This window comes from Nerophis ophidion, linkage group LG01 (assembly GCF_033978795.1).
Source record: "Nerophis ophidion isolate RoL-2023_Sa linkage group LG01, RoL_Noph_v1.0, whole genome shotgun sequence".
Taxonomy (NCBI): domain Eukaryota; kingdom Metazoa; phylum Chordata; class Actinopteri; order Syngnathiformes; family Syngnathidae; genus Nerophis; species Nerophis ophidion.
Genome location: NC_084611.1, coordinates 62,424,270 through 62,448,582, shown reverse-complemented (window position 1 = coordinate 62,448,582; position 24,313 = coordinate 62,424,270). Strand labels below are relative to the sequence as shown.

The 24,313-nt window shown below is 39.4% G+C and overlaps 1 protein-coding gene across 25 annotated transcripts in view; it reads right to left on the bottom strand.

The window, feature by feature from the left end:
* ctnnd1 (catenin (cadherin-associated protein), delta 1) overlaps nt 1–24,313 on the bottom strand; it is a 105,460-nt gene that overhangs the window by 11,927 nt on the left and 69,220 nt on the right. For 24 of the 25 annotated variants that reach the window (XM_061908867.1, XM_061908706.1, XM_061908824.1 and 21 more), the window contains 10 exons: nt 20,832–20,949; nt 20,574–20,730; nt 20,116–20,133; nt 19,545–19,610; nt 19,271–19,398; nt 18,882–19,032; nt 9,571–9,766; nt 9,271–9,464; nt 2,438–2,485; nt 2,224–2,303 (listed from right to left, as the gene is read on the bottom strand). In XM_061908867.1, coding sequence (XP_061764851.1) covers nt 2,224–2,303; nt 2,438–2,485; nt 9,271–9,464; nt 9,571–9,766; nt 18,882–19,032; nt 19,271–19,398; nt 19,545–19,610; nt 20,116–20,133; nt 20,574–20,730; nt 20,832–20,949 — 1,156 coding nt within the window. The remainder of the gene's footprint in view (nt 1–2,223; nt 2,304–2,437; nt 2,486–9,270; nt 9,465–9,570; nt 9,767–18,881; nt 19,033–19,270; nt 19,399–19,544; nt 19,611–20,115; nt 20,134–20,573; nt 20,731–20,831; nt 20,950–24,313) is intronic. The other variant, XM_061908724.1, reaches the window with a different exon arrangement.

The window sequence follows — 24,313 nt, the reverse complement described above, 5'->3', positions numbered from 1 at the left end:
TGAACGTTAAGTATCTTGTCTTTGCAGTGTACACAATTGAATATAAGTTGAAAAGGATTTGCAAATCATTGTATTCAGTTTTTATTTACGATTTACACAATGTGCCAACTTCACTGGTTTAGGGTTTTGTACCAAATAAAAGGACCAACATGGAAACTGGAAAAAAGTTTCAGTTTTGAGCGGCGGCAGGTTAGGGCACAACATAAGGTGACTTTTCAAAGATGTTAGTTTGGTTTTAATTCACATAGCAGGTTGAGCAAGAGCTGTAAGGAATGTGCAAGGTACCTATAAAAACAAAGAGCTGCAGGAAGACGTGCAACAACAGGTTTTGCGTGGGTGTGTGTGAGTGCAGTAACGTTCACTGCTGCTAACAAAGGTACTGCCCTGTGAATCCAGCACAAATCTCGAAGCTCATCGGTTGGTCTGAACCTATCTCGCAGCATTTCATTTGTGCAACACAGTATCACAGCCAGAATTGCAACACAGTACTTACTTAATTCATGGCTGCAAATAGTTAATTTTTTTTAGCTAAAATGTCAAGAGTCCACAGTGTGATAGTCAAAGGTCTTTGAAGATATTTTCCGTCACGAAGGCATCCTCTTCAACTTTAAGTGGTCTTGACCGGACAGCTTTTATAGAATTTAGGAAAGGTTTAAACTTAGACATGTATTTTAGCACAGCAGGTTTGTGAAATACCACTCCAGTAATAGGAAAAACTCCCCCCAAAATAATTCAGTTACCCTTTCAGTACTAAAAATGGCATAGTAAACCTAAGATTATTTTGGAAAAGGTTCATAATAAAATAACATAAAAAACAAGGTGCCATTGTGTAAAAGTGACCTAAACGGGTCATATTAAGATTGTTTTTCTACATTTAAAACACAGCGCTTTGGTCAAAACCTTGCACAGATTCTTTTATCTTCAAGCCGCTTTCTGACTGTTCAGTTCAGTTTCAGTTTGTTTCGAATATGCATATGATACTATGTAATGCATTACATATTTACAGTTGTTTCATTACAGCACGTTCGAAAAGGAGTAGGAAGAAGCAAAGCTTTTTTTAATCCTACCCCATTTCATATCATATCAATTTTATCCCATTTCCTTGTTCTCTGTAACACAACAGTGAATAAATAAATAATAAATAAATATACCATAAGTAAACAAATATCAAATACATAAATCCTCTGAGAAAAAAAACAAAAAAAAAAACAAGGTTCAAGATGTTCATCTAAATTGTCATATTTTGTACTTTGTGAACACTTGCAGTTTGAACAGTCTCTTAAACTGAATCATATTAGTGCTTTGTTTGATTTATTTGTTTAATCCATTCCATATTTTAATTCCACATATGGATATGCCAAAGGTTTTAAGTGTAGTACGCGCATACAAATGTTTTAAATTAGATTTTCCTCTAAGGTTATATTACTCCTTTTTTTGTTGAGAAGAATTGATGTAAATTACCTGTAGCAGGTTATAGTTTGCTTTGTACATAATTTTAGTTGTTAGAAAATGCACCAAATAGTTCAATTTTTAATAACTTTAGGAGACAGTTAAGTCTCTTCAGAATGTGCTATTTTGTGGGCGGTCTTATTTACATGTTTAAGTCATCATCCAGGACAATCCCCAGATGACTGAATCTCTGTTGCAGTTTGTAAAGCTTCCATATCAAGTCTACTAATAGATAGGAGTTAGAACTATATGCTACTTACTAAAAATGGAAATAGCGAATGATTTAAGCTTGCATTGATTGGCATGTATGAGCCGCAACAAAAGGAAGAAAAAAAGGACGTTACTGACTACAACTTTAGAACACAGTTGTATAACAATGGCAGACTTGGGCAAAGGTCTTCTAAGGACGCATCCACTGACGGAAAAATAGTCTCAAATTCCAAACACCTCTTTGAAGCAAGTTTGGAAGAAGGCAAGATTGCTTCATATATATCTCTGCCAACCCTCCTTGGTTTGATATAAATTTTTCCAAGATTTATGGGAATCCCAAATACACAAAACGGGTAACATAGGTAAGAAATGTTGGTTTAGCCTTTTAAAAGAATGAATGAACACCTTCAGGTTGAGCAATAGCAATGCAAATGTAAGACACCATGTCATTTCAAGAGCACCTTTTTTGCAATCACTTTTAAATTAATTGTTCAATTGTTGTAATTCTTGGAAGAGAAAACCATTCTGACAAAAATACATATTTAAAAAGTGAGTGAGTGGTACCTGCACTGCAACTTTATTATCAGGCTCAATGGTGTTATCCAGGGCGTTCCTTCCTCTCTGGTCCAGTGTGGTGTAGGCATCTAATGAGAGGAGCACATTCAAAGCGGTGGTCTGAGCAAGCTTTTATTAATGGAACAATATGATCTTATAAACCCTTGTCAGTATAATCTTTGAAAAGTATTAAATTACTGGAATGTGTTGTGTTAATACTTGCCTGGTCCCATGTCATTCATTGGAATCATTTCTTGCGCACTTTTGCCCCCTGAACATGAATGAAAATGAACATAATTAGAAGACTAAGAGGGAGAATAAACCACACTAAAAGGAAAAAAGGGAAAAGTCTTTCAATACGTTTGATCTGGCAACACACATTTGGAAGAATCACGCTGAGTCAAATGCAGCGTTTATATACCTCAATTGTAAAAAGACACTGTTTTTATAAGACCATGCTTTAATATTTTTCACTTTACTTTGTTCTTATACAAATGTTTGTGTCACATAGAAATGTGCAGCTTTAAAAATCGTGTTATTAGCATTATTTAACTATATTCTTATTTGTGAATTTATTCAAAAGACTAACCTGTCTTAAAAGTTGACACTTGAACAAGTTATTCAGCCTGATTATTTTTCGTGATTTCTTAATGACAGTTTTGTTTAAATTAAAATACATATGAAACTTTTGCTATAATGGACATTGCCACACAGTAGGAAAGGGATTCATATGGCCTCATTCTTGGATGTATCTAATGTGAGTAGAAGAATTAATCATTTTTCAAATCAGTCTGCTGAAAATGATCGAAAGCGCCACGCTGCATAGTATCGGATGCTGTGGTCGAAGTTTACATTTCCACAAAACACATTTTAAGATATCAAACTTTCTTCTGCCATCTGGCGGCTGAAGTGGATAGTCCACACCCCAAATTTGTCACGTTTTATGTGTCAGGTAAAACGTGACAAAAGGGGCCATATTAATCCCCTTCCTTACGGAAATTATTGTATTGTTCACAAACTGTTTATTTGTGAAATGCATCCTGTGGCATCGTAGTGAAAGTAAAATGTGTTCATTTGTAGGGGTTATCCGAACAGATATATATAGGTCTGATATAAGCAAAAAAACCAATCAGATTACAGTATATCGGCTCGCAAGTAAAATGATACAAGCAGTCCTGCAGCTTGTTTAATTGAGAGCCACTTTACATTAAAATGTCTACCAATAAGCACACATGGTCTTTTCTTGTACTTTAGTTAAGTCATTTATAAAAAGTTAATTTATGATAGACTATAGACTACTTGCTACACAACAGCTAAGCACACAAAAGCACACATGCTAGACATTCACAGTCCTTAATTGAAGAATATTGTAATCTAAAACTGCACATTTGTCACTTAAAAACAAGTATCAAATAATTACAGTTGCATATTAATTAAACATACAAATAGGCAGAAGGCTAATAAAGTATTTAAGTATCCAGTAACAAACATGTTTAATTCTTTCGACTTACTGCATCATTAGCTGAACTGAATGAATTATTGTGGCCACAAGGTGTCACCAAAAACCATTTACCTATACAACTTGAATACAGCACAAGTACATTTCAGACAGGAAATTATGAATAGGTCAGTGTTTTCATATCTACCATTGTTCTTTGAAAAATGTTACTTGATCAAACCTTTTACAAAATTCCGCACTACAAAATAATAAAACATATGTATGATTTGTAATGTTTTTGTTTCAGAACAATATCACTGATGGACAATACTCAGGGCTCCAATACCAGTAACATATTTAAAGTGAAAAAGTTGTATCAGAACACCATTATTCATTGCACCATGTGGCACCCAGGCTTGGGCAATACATCGATTTTATCAATCAATTTCAGTTTTTTGTTGCAAACGATTAAAAAACAAAACAAAACAAAAAAACATGTTCTCCTCCTGCTCCAGCATAATTTTTGCCCTTTGGAGTTTCTGTAGCTTGAGTCCTCCACTTTTTTTCCCCTTACCGGAGATTACTACACACACAGCAAAACTAATGCTGACGAAAAAGAGAGCGAGCAGTTTTTGCAAAGCAAAGGAAACTGTTGTCAATCTTTTGGATTAGTGGCAACAGGTGTTGAATAAGTGACTGCACGCTACAAAGTTTGCTTAAAAAAGCAGCAGCACAACAATCTTATTCCAGCATCTGAAACAGAAGTATCTAGCCAAGTTGGGGAAATGCAACTATTTACAAGGTGAAAAAGACCATAACGTACAAACAAACTTTCGCTGAAAAGCAGCCAAGTCCGGTGGCTTTGTCTTATACAAGGTACCATGTATGATAAGAAAGAACAATTACTAAGCTTTCGCGCCACACATCGCTTAGGATGTGTTGTCCATTTGGTGAAAAAGTCTGCGTTTATCCACTTAATGAAACTAAAAAGTACCCTCAAGTCTTTAGTTCATTACTTATTTGAATACAGTGTACAATGCTGTATTTTTTGTTTACAGAAGTACCGTATTTTCCAGTTGGTAGGCTGCTTCTTTTTTCCTGCGCTTTGTACGCGGCGGTTTAAAGAACTTTTGGAGCTTATTGATGGATTGTTCTTCGCTTTTGGTCATAATGTTTTGTTTTCAACCAATAGTTTTCATAAAACACCCACAGAGACACTGAAATTATGTTTTATTTTTTGTGCTTTTGCACCTTTTTTTGTTTGATTTCACTCACTGCGCTAACACCACAATTTCCTTTTTTTAGTGCAAGTGCTGTTATCTCTAGTCTTCATCCATAGTGTTTCTACATGTATGGTTTCTTCATACATCACTCCAAGAAAGGTTTGTAAGTTTTAAAATGTGATGTAACTAAAAAATATATATATATTTATCGTTATTAAACCGTCACGTGTTATGGTAGTGCTTTCATTCATATTTGCATGTGTTATCGTAATGTAATTAAGCTAGCATCGTTAGAAACAATAAGGGTATGTACAATAACATTTACAAAATCATCCTGGACAAGCGGTAGGAAATAGATGGATGGATGGATGGATCCTGTGTAAATAACTTATTTTGCGGCTAATATGTAAAAAAAACGTTTCTTCTTAAATTTAGTGGGTGGGGCTTATATACGATGTGCTCTGTTGTATGGAAAATACAGCAATTTTTTTAAGAGTGAAGATTTAAAGGGCCCATATTATGATGTTTTCCGACATTTAAAACACTTCCTTGTGGTCAAATTTTTGGCGTAGATTATGCTCAAGCTGCTTATTCATCTTCTCTTCAGTATGCGCCTATTTAAATGGGTCCACTATGACAGCGTCTTCTCCCTGTAATCCATGTTGTAGTTTTTAGACCTTCCATTGAGTCACTACTGACAGATATAAATTCAAACTATAGGGTACTTTGTATTAGAAATGGCAAAGGCAGAAGATGCATGTGCTTGTACGATTAAACTCTGCCCTAAACAAGAAGATAGGAGTAAAATAACCACATATGGAGATATCTACAGACGTCACACTAGGAAAAAGGTCACAAGTGGGGCAACTTCCAAACAGCTTGTTGGGAAGAAGTATGAAGAAAGGCAAGATTGCTTTATACAAAGCCCATTTCCATATGAGTTGGGAAATTGTGTTAGATGTAAATATAAACGGAATACAATAATTTGCAAATAATTTTCAACTCATATTCAGTTGAATATTCTACAAAGACAACGTTCAAACTGATAAACATTTTTTTTTTGCAAATAATCATCAACTTTAGAATTTGATGGCAGCAACACGTGACAAAGAAGTTGGGAAAGGTGGAAATAAATACTGATAAAATTGAGAAATTTTCATTAAACACTTATTTGGAACATCCCACAAGTGTGCAGGCTAATTGGGAACAGGTGGGTGCCATGATTGGGTTTAAAAGCAGCTTCCATGAAATGCTAAGTAATTCACAAGCAAGGATGGGGCGAGGGTCACCATGTTGTAAGCAAATTGTCGAACAGTTTTAGAACAACATTTCTCAACAAGCTATTGTAAGGAATTTAGGGATTTTACCATCTACGGTCCGTAAAATCATCAAATGGTTCAGAGAATCTGGAGAAATCACTGCACGTAAGCGATGATATTACGGACCTTTGATCTCTCAGGTGGTAGTGCATCAAAAACAAACATCAGTGTGTAAAGGATATCACCACATGGGCTCAGGAACACTTCATAAAAACCACTGTCAGTAACTATAGTTGGTTGCTACATCTGTAAGTGCAAGTTAAAACTCTACTATGCAAAGAAAAACCCATTTATCAACAACACCAAGGAACGCCACTGGCTTTGCATGGCAAGAGCTCATTAAAGATGGACTGATGCAAAGTGGAAAAGTGTTCTGTGGTCTGACGAGTCCACATTTCAATTTATATTTGGAAACTGTGGACGTGGTGTCCTCCGGAACAAAGAGGAAAATAACCATCCGGATTGATATAGGCGCGACGTTCAAAAGCCAGCATCTCTGATGGAATGGGAGTGCATTAGTGCCCAAGGCATGGGTAACTTACACATCTGTGAAGACACCATTAATGCTGAAAGTACATACAGGTTTTGGAGCAACATATGTTGTCATCCAAGCAACGTTATCATGGACGCCCCTGCTTATTTCAGCAAGACAATGCCAAGCCACGTGTTACAAAAGCGTGGTTTAGTAGTAAAAGAGTGTGGGTACTTTCCTGGCCCGCCTGCAGTCCAGACCTGTCTCCCATCAAAAATGTGTGGCGCATTATGAAGCGTAAAATACGACAGCGGAGACCCTGAACTGTTGAACGACTAAAGCGCTACATAAAACAAGAATGGAAAACAATTTCCCTTTCAAAGCTTCAACAATTAGTTTCCTCAGTTCCCAAACGTTTATTGAATGTTGTTAAAAGAAAAGGTGATGTACACAGAGGTGAACATGCCCTTTCCCAACTACTTTGGCACGTGTTGTAGCCATGAAATTCTAAGTTAATTATTATTTGCAAAAAAAATTACGTCAATGAGTTTGAACATCAAATATCTTGTCTTTGTAGTGCATTCAACTGTTCTATTTTGGTTTCATCTGACCACATGACATTGTCCCAATCCTCTGCTGTATAATCCCTGTATCCATTTTGGTATAAACTCAACTCGTCGTGTTTGGAGGAAGAAGAATACAGAGTTGCATCCCAAGAACACCATACGTACTGTGAAGCATGGGGGTGGAAACATCATGTTTTAGGGCTGTTTTTCTGCTAAGGGGACAAGACGATTGATCCGAGTTAAGGAAAGAATGAATGGGGCCATGTATCGTGAGATTTTGAGCCAGAACCTCCTTCCATCAGTGAGAGCTTTGAATGGTTGACCAAATAATTATTTTCCACCATAATGTACAAATAAATTCTTTAAAATTCCTACAATGTGAATTCCTGGATTTGTTTTTTACATTCTGTCTTTCACAGTTGAAGTGTACCTATGATGAAAATCACAGACCTCTTTCGTCATCTTAAGTGGGAGAACTTGCACAATCAGTGGCTGACTAAATACTTTTTTGCCACACTGTATGTTTACGAAAGTATTTTATTCAAGACAGAAGTTTTGCCTCCCAAAGAAAGCTCTTAATTTAGTTTTGTCATGTCGCCTCTAAGTTGTGGCACCGCTTGTCTCCTTCAAACTACTGAATTTTGATCAAATAAAAGTGAAAATGTCTTACTTATCTCTGTCATTAGTATTTGTTACTTTAAATTGTAAGGGGAAAAACGTAAATCAATTATTTAGTGAAAAAATCTGCAATTCCCAATTTTTAGAACATATTATCCAGGGCTAGTGTCACCTCACATTGTTGTCCAGGGGTGCGCAGCTGCATATGTCCACTTGATATCCGTTTCAGAAACGAAGAGCTAGGTAATATCAGCATATCATATGCAGGTAAAAAAAAAAACTACATTGCTTGGATTTTGATGACCTTACGTCCGGCTCAGCTCCAGCCCATTAAATATCTGTGGTGGTCAAACCAGCGTCTGCTCTCAATTACTGTTCATTTAGCCTTTTTAGGAAAAAAAATGCCCCTATTGGCTGTTCGAACCACTCAAATTGTGAAAAGGATAGATATCTCTTCAGAGTTCCTTAAGAGTTAATCAAGAAGTTCAGGAGAGTGCAAGACTTTACGAAAGACAACGACAAAATTACTATTTCTTAAACGTTTTTTTTATATATTTTTGACCCAGACCCACACAAAGAAGTTGTAGACCCCATTCTTTTCCAGGTTTTCATCTGTTTTGTCGTGTACCACAAGATAGTTTAATATGTCTGGGAACTCCAACGACATAATAATAATGGATTAGATTTATATCGCACTTTTCTAGACACTCAAAGCGCTTCAGATAAGTGAGAACCCATCATTCATTCACAACTGGTGGTGGTAAGCTACTTTCATAGCTACAGCTGACCTGGGGTAGACTGACCGAAGCGTGGCTGCCAGTTCTACATACAGCCCCTCCGACCACCACTATCATTCATTGACCAGTGTGAGCGGCACTGGGGGCAAGGGTGAAGTGTCCTGCCCAAGGACACAACGGCACCGATTTGGATGTCAAAAGGCAGGGAGTGAACCTGCAACCCTCAGGTTTCTGGCATGCCGCCCCAGATCTTTGATATCCTTGATATCACTCCGCAAATCTTTTTTGATAAAGTATAGGGGTCTATTCCATTGCATAGTCCGATTTTTTGCTCATATCTTTTTTTTGCAGGAATATCTAGGCACCCAGCATACTCATATAGTTTGCTCGCTGTTTGATGCACATCAGCCACCTTGCCTTGGTTGACCACCGCTTTTTTTCACTTGCGGGAAAAAGTCAAATGTTAGGATACAAGCAACAGAGCATATCTATCAAAATAGGAGTGTGACTTTATGCATGAGTGCAAGAGAGGATATAGCGTTCGAATGAATAGAACTAGATACAAGTATATAAGTTGCATGTAAGATTATGAACAGTTTTTTTTTTTTACAAATAAATTGTACTTTTGCATGGACATAAATGGTACTTCTGATGACAGAGCACCAAGCCCTCTGCTATCTGACCTTTGTCTATGAGCGGCAGAGTGCTGTCCTCATATCCTCCGTTGGCCCTGGTGTTGTTGCTGGGAGGATTTAGGCTGACCATGAAGTCAGTTTTCTTCCATCCATCCTTCTCTAAAGTGCGCCGCAGCTCCTTGTAGCCCCACACAGTCTGCAATATTAGACCAGCTCCGCGCACTTCCCTCTCAGAACGATTACTAGTGGGGGATTACACAAGCGTGAGGAAAAAACGGGGACTTAAAAGACTGCAAAGAAATATTGACAATATTTAAATCCATGCTACAGTTCAGTGAAGATCCTTACCCGTCCTTGTTGATGAGGACTAGCCTCTCAATTCCTTGCGAGGCTCTGAGAGTCTTTACTGCTTCCACACCTGAGCCAAGCACCTCTTGGAGCGTGCTCAACACAGACAGCACTGTTGCCTCCGATAGCGCTCGCACAGGCTGACTCTGACCTCCACCAGGCAGGTTGGCCACTAAATTGGGCACTGCATGTTTGCCTGAAAACGCACAAGTATGTGAATTGGACAGCAATTAAATGATTAATACTACTTTGTATTATTAACATTTCTGAGTTTCTACCAGAATGAATGGCTCACTGTGTTTCCCATACATTTATTTATTTGTGGCGGAGTGGCTGGTTCCTTACCCACAAGGACCAGCTCATGGCTCAGTGTTGTTGACCTAGCAACTTTGCTGCTAATTTAATGACTATCAGTTACTAATACAATCGTTCCTCAAATGTGTGCGCTCCACCTAACTTCCAAGTGTTTTAATATATGAGGTGTCTCTTGGCTAACTGTTATACTTTTAGTTGCGAGAGTATTTCTGGTAGGCAAAGCGATTGTCAGTATGGACACCTTAGGACCCTCACAAAACATTCGGTTCTACTCACTAGCAATAGCTTGTGGATACCTTTGTTTTACAGCCATTGGAACAGCAAAATTGAGTGTTAAGAACAGTATTGAGAAAAAGAATAGACAATATTTATTGAATGAATGCAAAAAAAAAAATCAAAAATATGAGTGTATATATAAATATATGTGTAGCCAACTTGGCCAAGAAAATATGGAAAAACTGTTGATGGTGTGTTTGACAGACAAACAACTTGAAGGAGATATCATAGAAGTCTACTGTCCCTTGTAAATATTGTACATCATTATAACATTATTGCATAAGATTATTGTAGTTGATGATACTATATTTTAATGTATTTATTTTCTTACAATATTTATTATCTAAAAGTTAGTTTTTCTTTAAAAAAAAACATGTCACATGTTAAAACATGTTAAAATGTGTGTATATTCATTGCATTGTGGCTTTGAGATATGAGTGTTTTTAATGTGTTTGTATTAACAGGAGGTGGGAATCTTTGGGCACCCCACGATTGGACTACGATTCAATTAAAAAAATGATTATTGATGCATCTTTAAATTGATGCAGTTTCTTTATGATTCACTAAACAAGTGTATATCACATGTAACTTTTAAAAACAATGCATATGTAATAAGAAACAGTTAAATTACAGGTGCATTCCAATTACAATTACTAAATTAATAGAAATGTGTGCAAAACTGGAACATAAGTGCCCTGTAAAAAAGAAGCTGGTCGGATCTCTCGGTGAGGTGGCTTGCTGCATTCAGCAAAATTTTAGAACTGTCTGCATTACTTAAATTACAATAAATAAATCGATTAAAGTTTACTAATTGATTTTATAATTGTTCATGTCCGGATTACGATGCATCTAAAAATATATTATTTCCCACACCTCTAGTATTAACGCATCGATGCTGTCAAATAGTATTTATTAATCAGATTAAATACAAAGTTGATTATCCATGATTATGATTATTTGAAAAATTATTTTGTGTACTGTGTTGTTGTAATTGCACAGCGGAGAGATGGGTATAACGGTTCCATGTTCTGTCTCTTTGATCTGTTGTGGATTGACAACAAGATTCCAAAAAAATAACTGGCAAAATGTTCTGGGGCCTCATGTATTAATAAGACTTGAATGGATTTCCTACTAAAAATTGGTGTACGTTTAAATCCAAAAAACGTTGAAAGCACAAATAGATTTAGATGTACAAACCCCGTTTCCATATGAGTTGGGAAATTGTGTTAGATGTAAATATAAACAGAATACAATGATTTGTAAAACCTTTTCAACCCATATTCAGTTGAATGCACTACAAAGACAAGACAATTGATGTTCAAACTCATACACTTGATTTTTTTTTGCAACTAATAATGAACTTAGAATTTCATGGCTGCAACACGTGCCAAAGTAGTTGGGAAAGGGCATGTTCACCACTGTGTAACATCACCTATTCTTTTAACAACACTCAATGAACGTTTGGGAACCGAGGAAACTAATTGTTAAAGCTTTGAAAGTGGAATTCTTTCCCATTCTTGTTTAATGTAAAGCTTCAGTCGTTCAACAGTCCGGGGTCAACGCTGTCGTATTTTACGCTTCATAATGCGCCACACATTTTCAAAGGGAGACAGTTCTGAACTGCAAGCGGGCCAAGAAAGTGCCCACACTCTTTTACTACGAAGCCACGCTGTTGTAACAAGAGGCTTGGCATTGTCTTGCTGAAATAAGCAGGGGCGTCCATGATAACATTGCTTGGATGACAACATATGTTGCTCCAAAATGTGCCTTCACAGATGTGTAAGTTACCCATGCCTTGGGCACTAATACACCCCCATACCATCACAGATGCTGGCTTTTGAACTTTGCGCCTATAACAATCCGAATGGTTATTTTCCTCTATGTTCTGGAGGGCACCACGTCCTCTGTTTCCTATTATAATTTGTAATGTGGACTCGTCAGACCACAGAACACTTTTCCACTTTGCATCAGTCCAGCGAAGCCGGCGGTGTTTCAGGGTGTTGTTGATAACTGGATTTGGATTTGCATAGTAGAGATTTAACTTGCATTTACGATGTAGCGACCAACTGTAGTTACTGACAGTGGTTTTATGAAGTGTTCCTGAGCCCATGTGGTGATATCCTTTAGAGATTGATGTCGGTTTTTGATACAGTGCCGCCTGAGGGATCGAAGGTCACGGTCATTCAATGTTGGTTTCCGACCATGCCGCTTACGTGGAGTGATTTCTCCAGATTCTCTGAACCTTTTGATGATATTATAGACCGCAGATGTTGAAATTCCTAAATTTCTTGCAATTGCACTTTAAAAAATGTTGTTCTTAAACTGTTTGACTATTTGCTCATGCAGTTGTGGACAAAGGGGTGATATCCTTTACACATTGATGTCGGTTTTTGATGCAGTACCGCCTGAAGGATCAAAAGTCCTGAATATCATCGCTTACATGCAGTGATTTCTCCAGATTCTCTGAACATTTTGATGATTTCACGGATGGTAGATGGTAAAATCCCTAAATGCCTTGCAATAGCTCGTTGAGAAATGTTCTAAAACTGTTCGACAATTTGCTTACAAAGTGGTGACCCTCGCCCCATCCTTGTTTATGAATTACTTAGCATTTCATGGAAGCTGCTTTTATACCCAATCATGGCAGCCAACTGTTCCCAATTAGCCTGCACACATGTGGGATGTTCCATATAAGTGTTTGATGAGCATTCCTCAACTTTATCAGTATTTATTGCCACCTTTCCCAACTTCTTTGTCACGTGTTGCAGGCATCAAATTCTAAAGTTAATGATTATTTGCGCAACAAAAAAAATGTTTATCAGTTTGAACATCAAATATATTGTCTTTGTAGCATATTCAACTGAATATGGGTTGAAAATGATTTGCAAATCATTGTATTACGTTTATATTTACATCTTATACAAGTTCTCAACTCATATAGAAACAGGGTTTGTATTAAAGACTGCGCACGCATTAATTCAAGAACATTTATTTTGTACAACTTAATTAGCGTGAAGTTGGGCACACATGTTGGACTAGCTCGCCCTCCATGTTCACGCCCAGCTAGGGCTAGGCTATATACACCGGTATTGCACCAAGGGCCCCCCTCTCAAGCCAGGCAGGTGGGGCACGATGGCGAGCGCCTGGTGGCCGGGCCTGTTCCCATGGGGCCCGGGCGGGCACAGCCCGAAGAGGCAACGTGGGTCCTGCCTCCCATGGGCTCACCACCCTTAGCAGGGGCCATAGAGGTCGGCTGCAACGTGAGCTGTGAGGCAGCCGAAAGCAGGGCACTTGGGTGTCCGATACTCGGCTACATAAGCTAGCTCTTGGGACGTGGAATGTCACCTCACTGTGGGGGAAGGAGCCTGAGCTAGTGCGCGAGGTGAAGTTTCAGCTCGATATAGTCGGAATCACTTTGACGCACAGCAAAGGCTCTGGAACCAGTTCTTTCAAGAGGGGCTGGACTCTCTTCCACTGTGGCGTTGCCAGCAGTGAGAGGCGACGGGCTGGGGTGGCAATTATTGTTTCCCCCCAGCTCAAAGCCTGCACGTTGGAGTTCAACCCAGTGGACGAGAGGGTAGCCTCCCTCCGCCTAAGGGTTGGGGGACGGGTCTTGACTGTTTGCGCGTATGCGCCAAATGGCAGCTCAGAGTACCCACCCATTTTGGATTCACTCAAGGGAGTACTGGAGAGTGCTCCCCCGGGTGATTCCCTCGTTCTACTGGGGGACTTCAATGCTCATGTTGGCAATGACAGTGAAACCTGGAAAGGCGTGATTGGGAAGAATGGCCACCCGGATCTTAACAAAAGTGGTGTTTTGTTATTGGACTTTTGTGCTCGTCACAGATTGTCCATACAAACACCATGTTCAAACATAAGTGTCCATATGTGCACTTGGCATCAGGACACCCTATGCAGCAGTTCCATGATCGACTTTGTAGTTGTGCCATCGGATTTGCGGCGGTGCTTGCTACCGATCACCACCTGGTGGTGTGTTGGCTCCGATGGTGGGGGAGGATGCCGGACAGGCAGGCCCAAACATATTGTGAGGGTTTACTGGGAACGCCTAGTAGAGTCCCCTCTTAGAGAGTTTCAATTCCCACCTGCGGAAGAACTTTGAACATGTGACGAGGGAGGCGCTGGACATTGAGTCAGAGGGGACGATGTTCCGTACCTCTATTGTCGAGGCAGATGATTGGAGCTGCTGCTGCAAGGTGGCTGGTGCCTGTCTTGGCGGTAACCCTAGAACCCGCTGGTCCACCAGCGGTGAAGGATGCCGTCAAGCTGAAGAAAGAGTCCTATCGGGCTCTTTTGACTCATAGGACTCCGGAGGCAGCAGACAGGTACTGACAGGCCAAGTGGTGTCTGGCTTCAGCGGTCACGTAGGCAAAAACTCGGACATGGGAGGAGTTCGGGGAAGCCATGGAAAACGAATTCCAGACTGCTTCGAAGCGATTCAGAACCACCATCCGCCACCTCAGGAAGGGGAAGCAGTGCAATGTCAACACCGTGTATGGTGGGGATGGTGTTCTGCTGACCTTGATTGCGGATGTTGTGGATCGGTGAAGGGGATACTTCCAAGACCTCCTCAATCCTACCAACACGTCTTCCGATGAGGAAGCAGTTCCTTGAGGCTCTGGATGCTGTGGGGCTGTCTTGGTTGACAAGACTCTGCAACATCGCGTGAACATCGGGGGCGGTACATCTGGGGGTGGTGGTTCCTCTCTTTAAGAAGGGGAACTGGAGGGTGGGTTCCAACTATCGTGGGATCACAGTCCTCAGCTTTCCCGGTAAGGTCTATTCAGGTGTATTGGAGAGGCGGCTACGCCAGATAGTTGAACCTCGGATTCAGGAGGAACAGTATCGTTTTCTTCCTGGTCGTGGAACTGTGGACCAGCTCTATACTCTTGGCAGGGTCCTTGAGGGTGCATGGGAGTTTGCCCCACCAGTATACATGTGTTTTGTGGACTTGGAGAAGGCATTTGACTGTGTACCCCGGGAAGTCCTGTGGGGAGTGCTCAGGGAGTCTTATTGTTGCGGTCCGCTCCCTGTATGATCAGTGTCAGAGCTTGGTTCGCATCGCCGGCAGCAAGTCGGACCAGTTTCCAGTGAGGGTTGGACTCCGCCAAGGCTGCTCTTTGTCACCGATTTTGTTCATAACTTTTATGGACAGAATTTCTGGGCGCAGACAGGGCGTTGAGAGTATCTGGTTTGGTGGCCGCAGGATTAGGTCTCTGCTTTTTGCAGATGATGTGGTCCTAATGGCTTCATCTTGCCGGGATCTTCAGCTCTCACTGGATCGGTTCGCAGCAGAGTGTGAAGCGACCCGAATGAGAATCAGCACCTCCAAGTCAGAGTCCATGGTTCTCGCCCAGAAAAGGGTGGAGTGCCACCTACGGTTTGGGGAGGAGATCTTGCCCCAAGTGGAGGCGTTCAAGTACCTCGGAGTCTTGTTCACGAGTGAGGGAAGAGTGGATGGGTGGGGCGTCTTCAGCAATGCGGACGCTGTATCGATCCGTTATGGTGAAGAAGTAGCTGAGCCGGAAGGCAAAGCTCTCACTTTACCGGTCGATCTATGTTCTCATTCTCACCTATTGTCATGAGCTATGGGTTATGACCGAAAGGACAGGATCACGGGTACAAACGGCCATTAGGAGTTTCCTCCGCCGGGTGGCAGGGCTCCCCCTTAGAGAGAGGGTGAGAAGCTCTGTCATTCGGAAGGAGCTCAAAGTAAAGCCACTGCTCCTCCACATCGAGAGGAGCCAGATCAGGTGGTTCGGGCAACTAGTCAGGTATGCCACCCTAGCGCCTCCCAAGGGAGGTGTTTCATGCACGTCCGGCCATGGGAAAAACCCAGGACACGTTGGGGAGACTATATCTCCCGGCTGGCCTGGGAACGCCTCTGGATCCCCAAGAGGAGCTGTGCGAAGTGGATGGGGGGAGGGAAGTCTGGGCTTCCCTGCTTAGACTGCTGCCCACGCGATCCGACCTCGGATAGGCGGGGGAAGATGGATGGATGGATGGACTTTAATATTATAGTTAATATTTTATAATTTTTTATTTTATTAAAAGCGGTACATATTTGAAACAGTAACGCTATATCTCCTAATGTACCTTTTTTACAGCCGTTTGTGCTTCTCTGCGCCAAACGGGCAAAGCACATGGCATCCTCTTTGGCTGACGCTCACCCCCACCCCTGGGGTGCATGAGGAGGGTTCTTTGACACTCAATGACATAATGCGCTGGGGATCAAACTTATAAAAAAAAATTCTGGTGACTCCCGAGTGATGCGATGCTTTGGTCAGCAACTGCATTTGGATTTTGGTGAGTGACTAAAGCTTTATTTACACACTTGCTTGAGATCAAACTTATAAAAAAAAAAACCGGTGACTCCCGAGTGATGCGATGCTTTGGTCAGCAACTGCATTTGGATTTTGGTGAGTGACTAAAGCTTTATTTAAACACTTGCTTGAGAACCTATAACCTCTCCGTGTAGCGACTTTATCACTAATCTCATCTGTTAATGTTGTAAACTTCTGTTAGCTACTTAGCACAGCCGCTAACGATAGCTCTTCCCTGTTGCTCGGTCAGTGTGTCAAATGTTTAGCTACAACTCGGTTTAGAAGTGCCTCTCCCCACAGCCTGTGCGGACTAAGCTATTGTATAGTATAGCGGCTGGGTGGCTGAAAATTAGTTTTAAAATTACCAGCCAGCGGATTTCACCACGGTGAGCGAGTAGAAGCTATCCCTGCGCACAACCTTGACGCTATAAACCTAACATTCAAGAACAACATTTACGAAAATTGCTTTGACATAGTAACGGCTAAAGAATTACTTTATAAGAATAAACACATTATGTTACTACTTACAACAAAACTAATCTGAGTACTCTCAACACTGGTTATCTAGCCTCAAAACACTTAAGCGACCTTAAGCACTTTACACGTTCAAGATACCGGTATATATCGTATGGCGCCATTTGGACTAAAAATACAGCGGTATCAGTTTTGGTCCATAATGCTCAGCCCTATCTGCATACCTATTTAAATATGCAAATCATATTTAAACTAACCATTTGCATAAGGTAATGAGATAATGAGTCACAAAGATAATGAGCAAGGCGGCAAAAAAAGAAGAATTTCACTGACAATAGCTTGGAGATGCTTCTTACGAATCACATGAAAAGTGTGTGGTTTAGTATTTCACTTGTTACGCACAGGTTTTTAACATGCATATAGTTGGCACACAGAGACAATGAGAGGCTTGTTTGAAATATCTTAATCTGAACTAAATTAAATTAAAATGTTTCCTGTTGACATATACAGATGATCATATATGATGACAAACAATGTGTGTGCAGTCGATAACTCTAATTACATTAGAAAGAAACGGCTTTTACTTGTTACAAACTACGCTTTAATTTGGGGCCTATTCAGCTGCCCTGTACGGGAACTTAATATAAAGTGCATTTAGAAAGTATTCACATATTTTCCACATGTTGTTATGTTATAGCCCGGACTAAATGAATAAATAATGTTGCCCTCAAAATTCTACAGACAATAGTGACAATTTGAAGTTTTAATTTTTGTAAATTAAAAAAAATACAAAATCAAATGTACTTAAGTATTAACAGCCTTTGCTCAATACTTTGTTGATGCACCTTTGGCAGCAATTACAGCCTCAAGTCTTTTTTAATATGATGCCAAAAGCTTGGCACACCTATCTTTGGGCAGTTTTGCCCATTCTTCTTTGCATCACCTCTAGAGCTCCATTACGTTGGGTAAAAAAACATTTGTTTTCATCCAGGATGTGTCTGTACACTGCCCTTTTCACTCTGATGGAGCTTAAGAGGTGCTGCAAGGAAGAATAGGCAAAGAGGAATGGGCGAAACTGCCCAAAATGAGGTGTGCCAAGCTTGAAGGATCATATTTAAAAAGACTCAAGGCTGGAATTGCTGCCAAAAGTGCAGCAGCAAAGTATTGAGTAAAAGCTGTGAACACATATGAACATGTGATATTTTTTTCAATTTCTTATTGGCAAAATTTTGGGAACAATTATTTTTTAACGTTGTCATTATGGGGTATTGTTTGTAGAATCTTGAGGGGAAAAAAATAACTCAGTCCATTTTGGACTCAGGGTGTAACATAACAAAAATGTGGAAAAAGTGAAGCACTGTGAATACTTTTGGAATGCACTGTACATAGCTAACATGCTGATAATGTAATGGGTTCTTGCACAACTTTTCCTATGCTTTTATATAAATTGCCTTATTTCACACACGGGGGGGGGGGATTGTTAATTGTTCATATGTCGCTGATGTACACGTCAATCAGTCTGAGGAGTAATTGTTTGACATTTCTTTATTTAAACAGTTGCCCAGCATCACCTCCGAGTGTCGCCAATATATCCACAGCATGTACAGTAGCATTATGCTTTTGACAGCCATGAAGTCAGCATGAAGCACCGCACATTTCCATTGAGTTCTCTCTTGATACTTCTCAACTTCACAGTCAGCAACAGTACACTAAGTTTTTGTACATGAGGCCCCCGGTCTTTTCTGACACTTTTGGCAAATTCAACATGGAAGCACGAATCACTTGGGGTCAAATACGCAACTTAGACAATGTCTTGCCATTCAACCCTGCCACCAAGGCCACAGATAGATTTATGTTGTAAAAACTACCTATTCAAACATAGCTGTAGGCAGTCACAAGCCTCACCAAGTAGATCTTTGTTACGAACATCGATCGCCAGGTTGCGAAGGGCCCCTGACATGGCTCGTACAACTCTGTCATTGTCATGGCCCAGTAGCTCCGTCATCATGGGTAGGCCTTTCTCCTGGCGCAGCAGGGCACGGATGTATCTGCCATACTACACAAACAAAGAGTGATACAGGTTTGAATATATTGCTGGCAAAATGTGCACATAATCTTGGATATAAAAAAACTATATGTGAAATCTGTCAAGGTCTACATTGGTAAAATGTGTAAGTAGGAGCATGTTTCACTTCAGAAGTGAGGCAATAGCTTATTTTGAGTCTTTTTGAATGTTGAAATAGGATTTGCTGTAGTTAAATAAATTAGGGTGATCATGCAAAGGGGTTCCTTACTGTCCAGCGTCCAGCAGAAAGATTCTGCACAGCTCCAGCTGAGGCCTCCAGCACTGTGGGATTCTTAGATTCCTTCAACAGAGAAGTATAGATGCGGACCACCTCTGGCTGGAACAACAGCTCGTAGCCTACAAGGGAGAACAGGACAAACACAGGTGGAACAGCAGGTAAAGATGTTGGAGAACAAGTTTAGAAGAGCGAGCAAACATATAAGAGTGTTAGGTGAAGGTAGACGAGAAGGCGTAAGCCGTTACAATGTTGATTAGACTCCTACCTTTAGCAGGTGTGGTCCTCTTTGGAATGTCTATAATGTCGGCAGTTGTGTCTTCATCTTTCTTTCCTGGAACAGACATTAAAAGTTACAGATTGAGGAACATTAAATAAACATAACATGCTGGGCTTGTGGCCAACCTTTTATGTTTGTAAATTGATAATGCAATCATTTGGGTGTTAGTACGAAGACAGCGTTCCAGCCTGTTAGCTCAAATACTACTTCTACTACTAGTAATACTACTATCACGGGACCATTCCACTGAAACAGTGCCATGTGCATCCACAGGAAAGAAAATGTATAAATGCATGTTAAAGAATTGTAGAATGTTATGTAAATATAATTTTAGGATTAATTCATACACCGAAACCAAACGGTATTTGCTGCTTTCCAAAAACTGTCTTTGGGTACCTTTTAAAAAACTATGTAAAATAATTTTTATATACATACATATAAACAACCAAACATGAATGCTGGTTTATATTGAGAGTTGCAAGCAAATGGCAATGATTCTGGGGAAGGGATTGATTCTGGGTTCTTTTACTACCAGCATAGCACGCAGTAAGGAGCTTACCTTTAGAAAACCACTCATCTGTAGCCCAGCGCCAAAAAGCAAAGACAAAAGTAGAAGATCAGAGGAGACAGAAAAAGGAGTGAAAATCAGAAAGCATTCAGCCACATGAAAAAGAGAAACATAACTGAAGCAACTAGTTGGCACCTGTTTGAATCCCAACAACACCAAGAATCAGCAGGAGCAATGGAAGGACACATTTTTCAGATAGTTTATAGAAACATGGTGACAATGTAATATCAGGGTATGTATAGTTTGCAGATAAACAACTTTACTCCTCTAAATGTTAAATGTGAAAGGGTTTTAATAGAACAGGCTAAATGCAGCTAGAGGGGATAAGCTTCTCACATTCGCAACATTCCAGTGCTAAATTGTAGTTTTGTTTGAGTGTGTCCTTGTAAGCTAATAGTCAACCGAGTTGTTCAACTGTGCACAAGGATTTTTTTATATGAGTAACACACCTTTACTCTTTCGGGCGCTAAAACAACCAGCCTTTTGGCTGGACGAGGCAGGGCCCTGGTTGAAAGGTGCTGCTTCCTGGTAGCGCTCACAGCCAGGGATTTCGCGATGAATGTGAAAGGATAGGTTTCTCAGCAGACACACACTGTTCTCTATCAGCTGTAAGGAAAGGAATGCTTTTTTTAAAAAAAAAAAAAAAACAACAACACTCCAAATACACCATGATTGCATATTCCAGATGCGAATTTAGTAATACATGCCTTATTGTCCACATCTTTACAGTCGATTTGGGATTGGACAATGTACATGAGAGAATCCACCAATCCAGTGCACTCTCTCAGCTTTCGCCGTGCTTCACTTCGCTCTGAACTTACGTTCCTTCAATGGAGTAGAAGGTTGAGAGGAGCAGAAACACAAAAGCATCATAAAGTTAAATGAAGCAGGGAAACTGAAGGAATCATTTTTAAATACTACAATTAGAATGGTTAAAACACCCTCACGCCAAAAGAAGCAAGAAAACTCATAATATTACACATTTATTTTTTGTACTGCCATGTGTTTATAGCAATTTGTTTTGGCCCACCATAAGAGTTATTATTATACTCAACAGATATCTATAGCACATCATCAGTATTTCTGATACATTCAGTTATTCAAGGTGGCCCGCAACAAATACATTTAGTACTACGTGTTCGTCCTTGCTCAAGAATATGTTGTAAATTCAAACAAGTATGTATTATATATTGGCTGTAGAGCAGGGATGTGAAACATGCGACCCGCGGGCTGGATCAGGCCCACAAGCTGAGTTTGCGGAGTGTAAAAATGAGCTGCATTTTAAATGAAAGAAACTGCCGTTTTCAATGTGTCCACTGGATGTTGCAATAGCAATTCTGTTAGGCAAGCAAATGGTTTATACTGGGGTGAGCAAGCAAGAAGTACACGATAAAGAAGTGCTGCAGCTCCTCCCCCTCGACCCAGCGTGACATATGCGTTTTTTGGCACCCTCATTTCCAAAAAACACCTTTTTCATTTTTTTTTCATTTCCTTTTTATTTATCTCCTTCATTGATGTGCATTTTTGATCAATAGACAAACTTTTGCAACCCAAAAAATGTACACACCCATGTTTGAGAAGGAACAGGATGAAGAAAATCTTATATTTCCTGCCCCCTTCAACATAATTAGAAGTTAATGGATAGCCCGGATTCAGAATCATACAAACCAAACAAATATATCCAAATATAATGAAAACAAACAAAAAACACACAAAAAACAACAAGTGCAAAACTTCATGAAGTACAAACCGAAAAAAAAAGTAATATACACCTCACGGGATGATACAAAACAAATACAAAAAAAGACAACAAATAAGTAAGACAACAATATAAAGCAATATGTAAACACTTATGGCTTTCCATTTGGTCTTATTATTCTGTCTTTATATATATTTTGCAATTATTTGGAATACATTTCTACATATTTTATCTCATTGTAAAGAGAATTCCATAGTTTAACCCCCACAACTGATAAACACATTTGTTTTAAAGTTGTCATTCAATACTGATGTTTGAAATTACCTTTTCTTCTATGCTCTTCATTCTCAGAAGTTGTGACAAACATTTTTTGTAAATTTGCTGGTAATGTTTTACTTTTGGCCTTAAACATAACACATAATGTATAACTTTACTAAATCCTGTAGTGTCAATAAACCTGAATTAATAAATAGTATGTTAGTGTGTTCTAGATAATCTGCTTTGTGAATAATCCTAATAGTTGATACAATGCCTTTATGTTACTCGTATGTGTTCCCCCACACTTGCACACAGTAGCTGATATATGGCAATATAAGTGCACAATACAAAATACGCATTGCCCTATGATCTAAAACACATTTTACCTAATGTAATATAAAAATACTCTTTGACATCTTTTTCCGTACATTTGCAAGATGAGATTTACATGTCAGACCGTCGTCATTCAGTATCACTCCTAAAAATCTAAGTTCAGAAACCCTTTGAATATCAATTCCATGTATTGACAGATTGATCGTTTCCTCCCTTTTCCTCTTCCAAAACATCATAAACTTTGTTTTTTTTTACATTTTATAATAATTTATTGACATCAAACCATCTCTAAAGTTTAATAATTTCCTGTTCAATAATGTTTGATAACGCTTTAAGTCATGTCCCAAACTGTAAAAGTTGGTGTTGTCCACAAATAATACAAATTTCAATAACTGATACTGTAGGGAACAGTGTAATTTGGCCTGTCACAACCATCATATCTTCATCTCATCACTGCCTGGGGGGCAATAGACTACAGACTGTGGTGAAGTAGGCCGGCTTCGTCGCGTAAAGAAGCCTACAACTTTTGTTTGTGTTTTACGCTCCGTATGCTGAATGGGGCAATACACGATATATATCTAAAAATTTTTTCCAGGAAGTAAAAACAAAACACAAAACAGTCCTAGTTACCTGAGATACTAAGTATATCATTATTTTCCATCCATCCATTTTCTACCGCTTGTCCTTTTTAGGGTTGCGGGGTGTGCTGAGGCCTAAATATTGACAGACTAATACAAAACAATGCCTTAGTCAAAATAATGACTTATTTGGGAAGCCTGTAGTTGATTTTTATTATGTAAGTGGTATATTTTTATCAACATGTGATAGCAGGGACCCTGCCATTAAAAACTAGGCTGCTACATCCCTAATGATTAATGTAACTATAGCTGAGAAAATAGTACAATAGCAATAGGAGAGACTATTCATCCCTGAACACAATAGAATTCATGTAGGCTTTATGATACTGTTACATTATTATATCCACTATCACCGCTCTGAATACGCACTGCTGATTGGCTGTTACATGCGCTCTGAATACACACTGCTGATTGGCTGTTACCGCTCTGCGTGTAACCAATCAGATGGTTGTGTTTATATATATATACATACGTATATATATATATACATACGTATATATATATATATATATATATATATATATATATATATATATATATATATATACATATATATACAAACCCCGTTTCCATATGATTTGGGAAATTGTGTTAGATGTAAATATAAACGAAATACAATGATTGGCAAATCCTTTTCAACCCATATTCAATTGAATGCACTACAAAGACAAGATATTTGATGTTCAAACTCATAAACTTTATTTTTTTTTTGGAAATAATGATTAACTTAGAATTTTATGGCTGCAACAAGTGACAAAGTAGTTAGGAAAGGACATGTTCACCACTGTGTTACATCACCTTTTCTATTAACAGCACTCAATAACTGTTTGGGAACTGAGGAAACTAATTGTTGAAGCTTTGAAAGTAGACTTCTTTCCCATTCTTGTTTTAAGTAGAGCTTCAGTCGTTCAACAGTCCGGGGTCTCCTCTGTCGTATTTTACGCTTCATAATGCGCCACACATTTTTGATGGGAGACAGGTCTGGACTGCAGGCGGGCCAGGATATTACCCGCACTCTTTTTTTACGAAACCACGCTGTTGTAACACTTGTCTTGCTGAAATAAGCAGGGGCGTCCATGATAACATTGCTTGGATGACAACATATGTTGCTCTAAAACCTGTATGGACCTTTTAGCATTAATGGTGCATTCACAGATGTGTAAGTTACCCATGCCTTGGACACTAATACACCCCCATACCATCACAGATGCTGGCTTTTGAACTTTGCGCCTATAACAATCTGAATGATTATTTTCCTCTT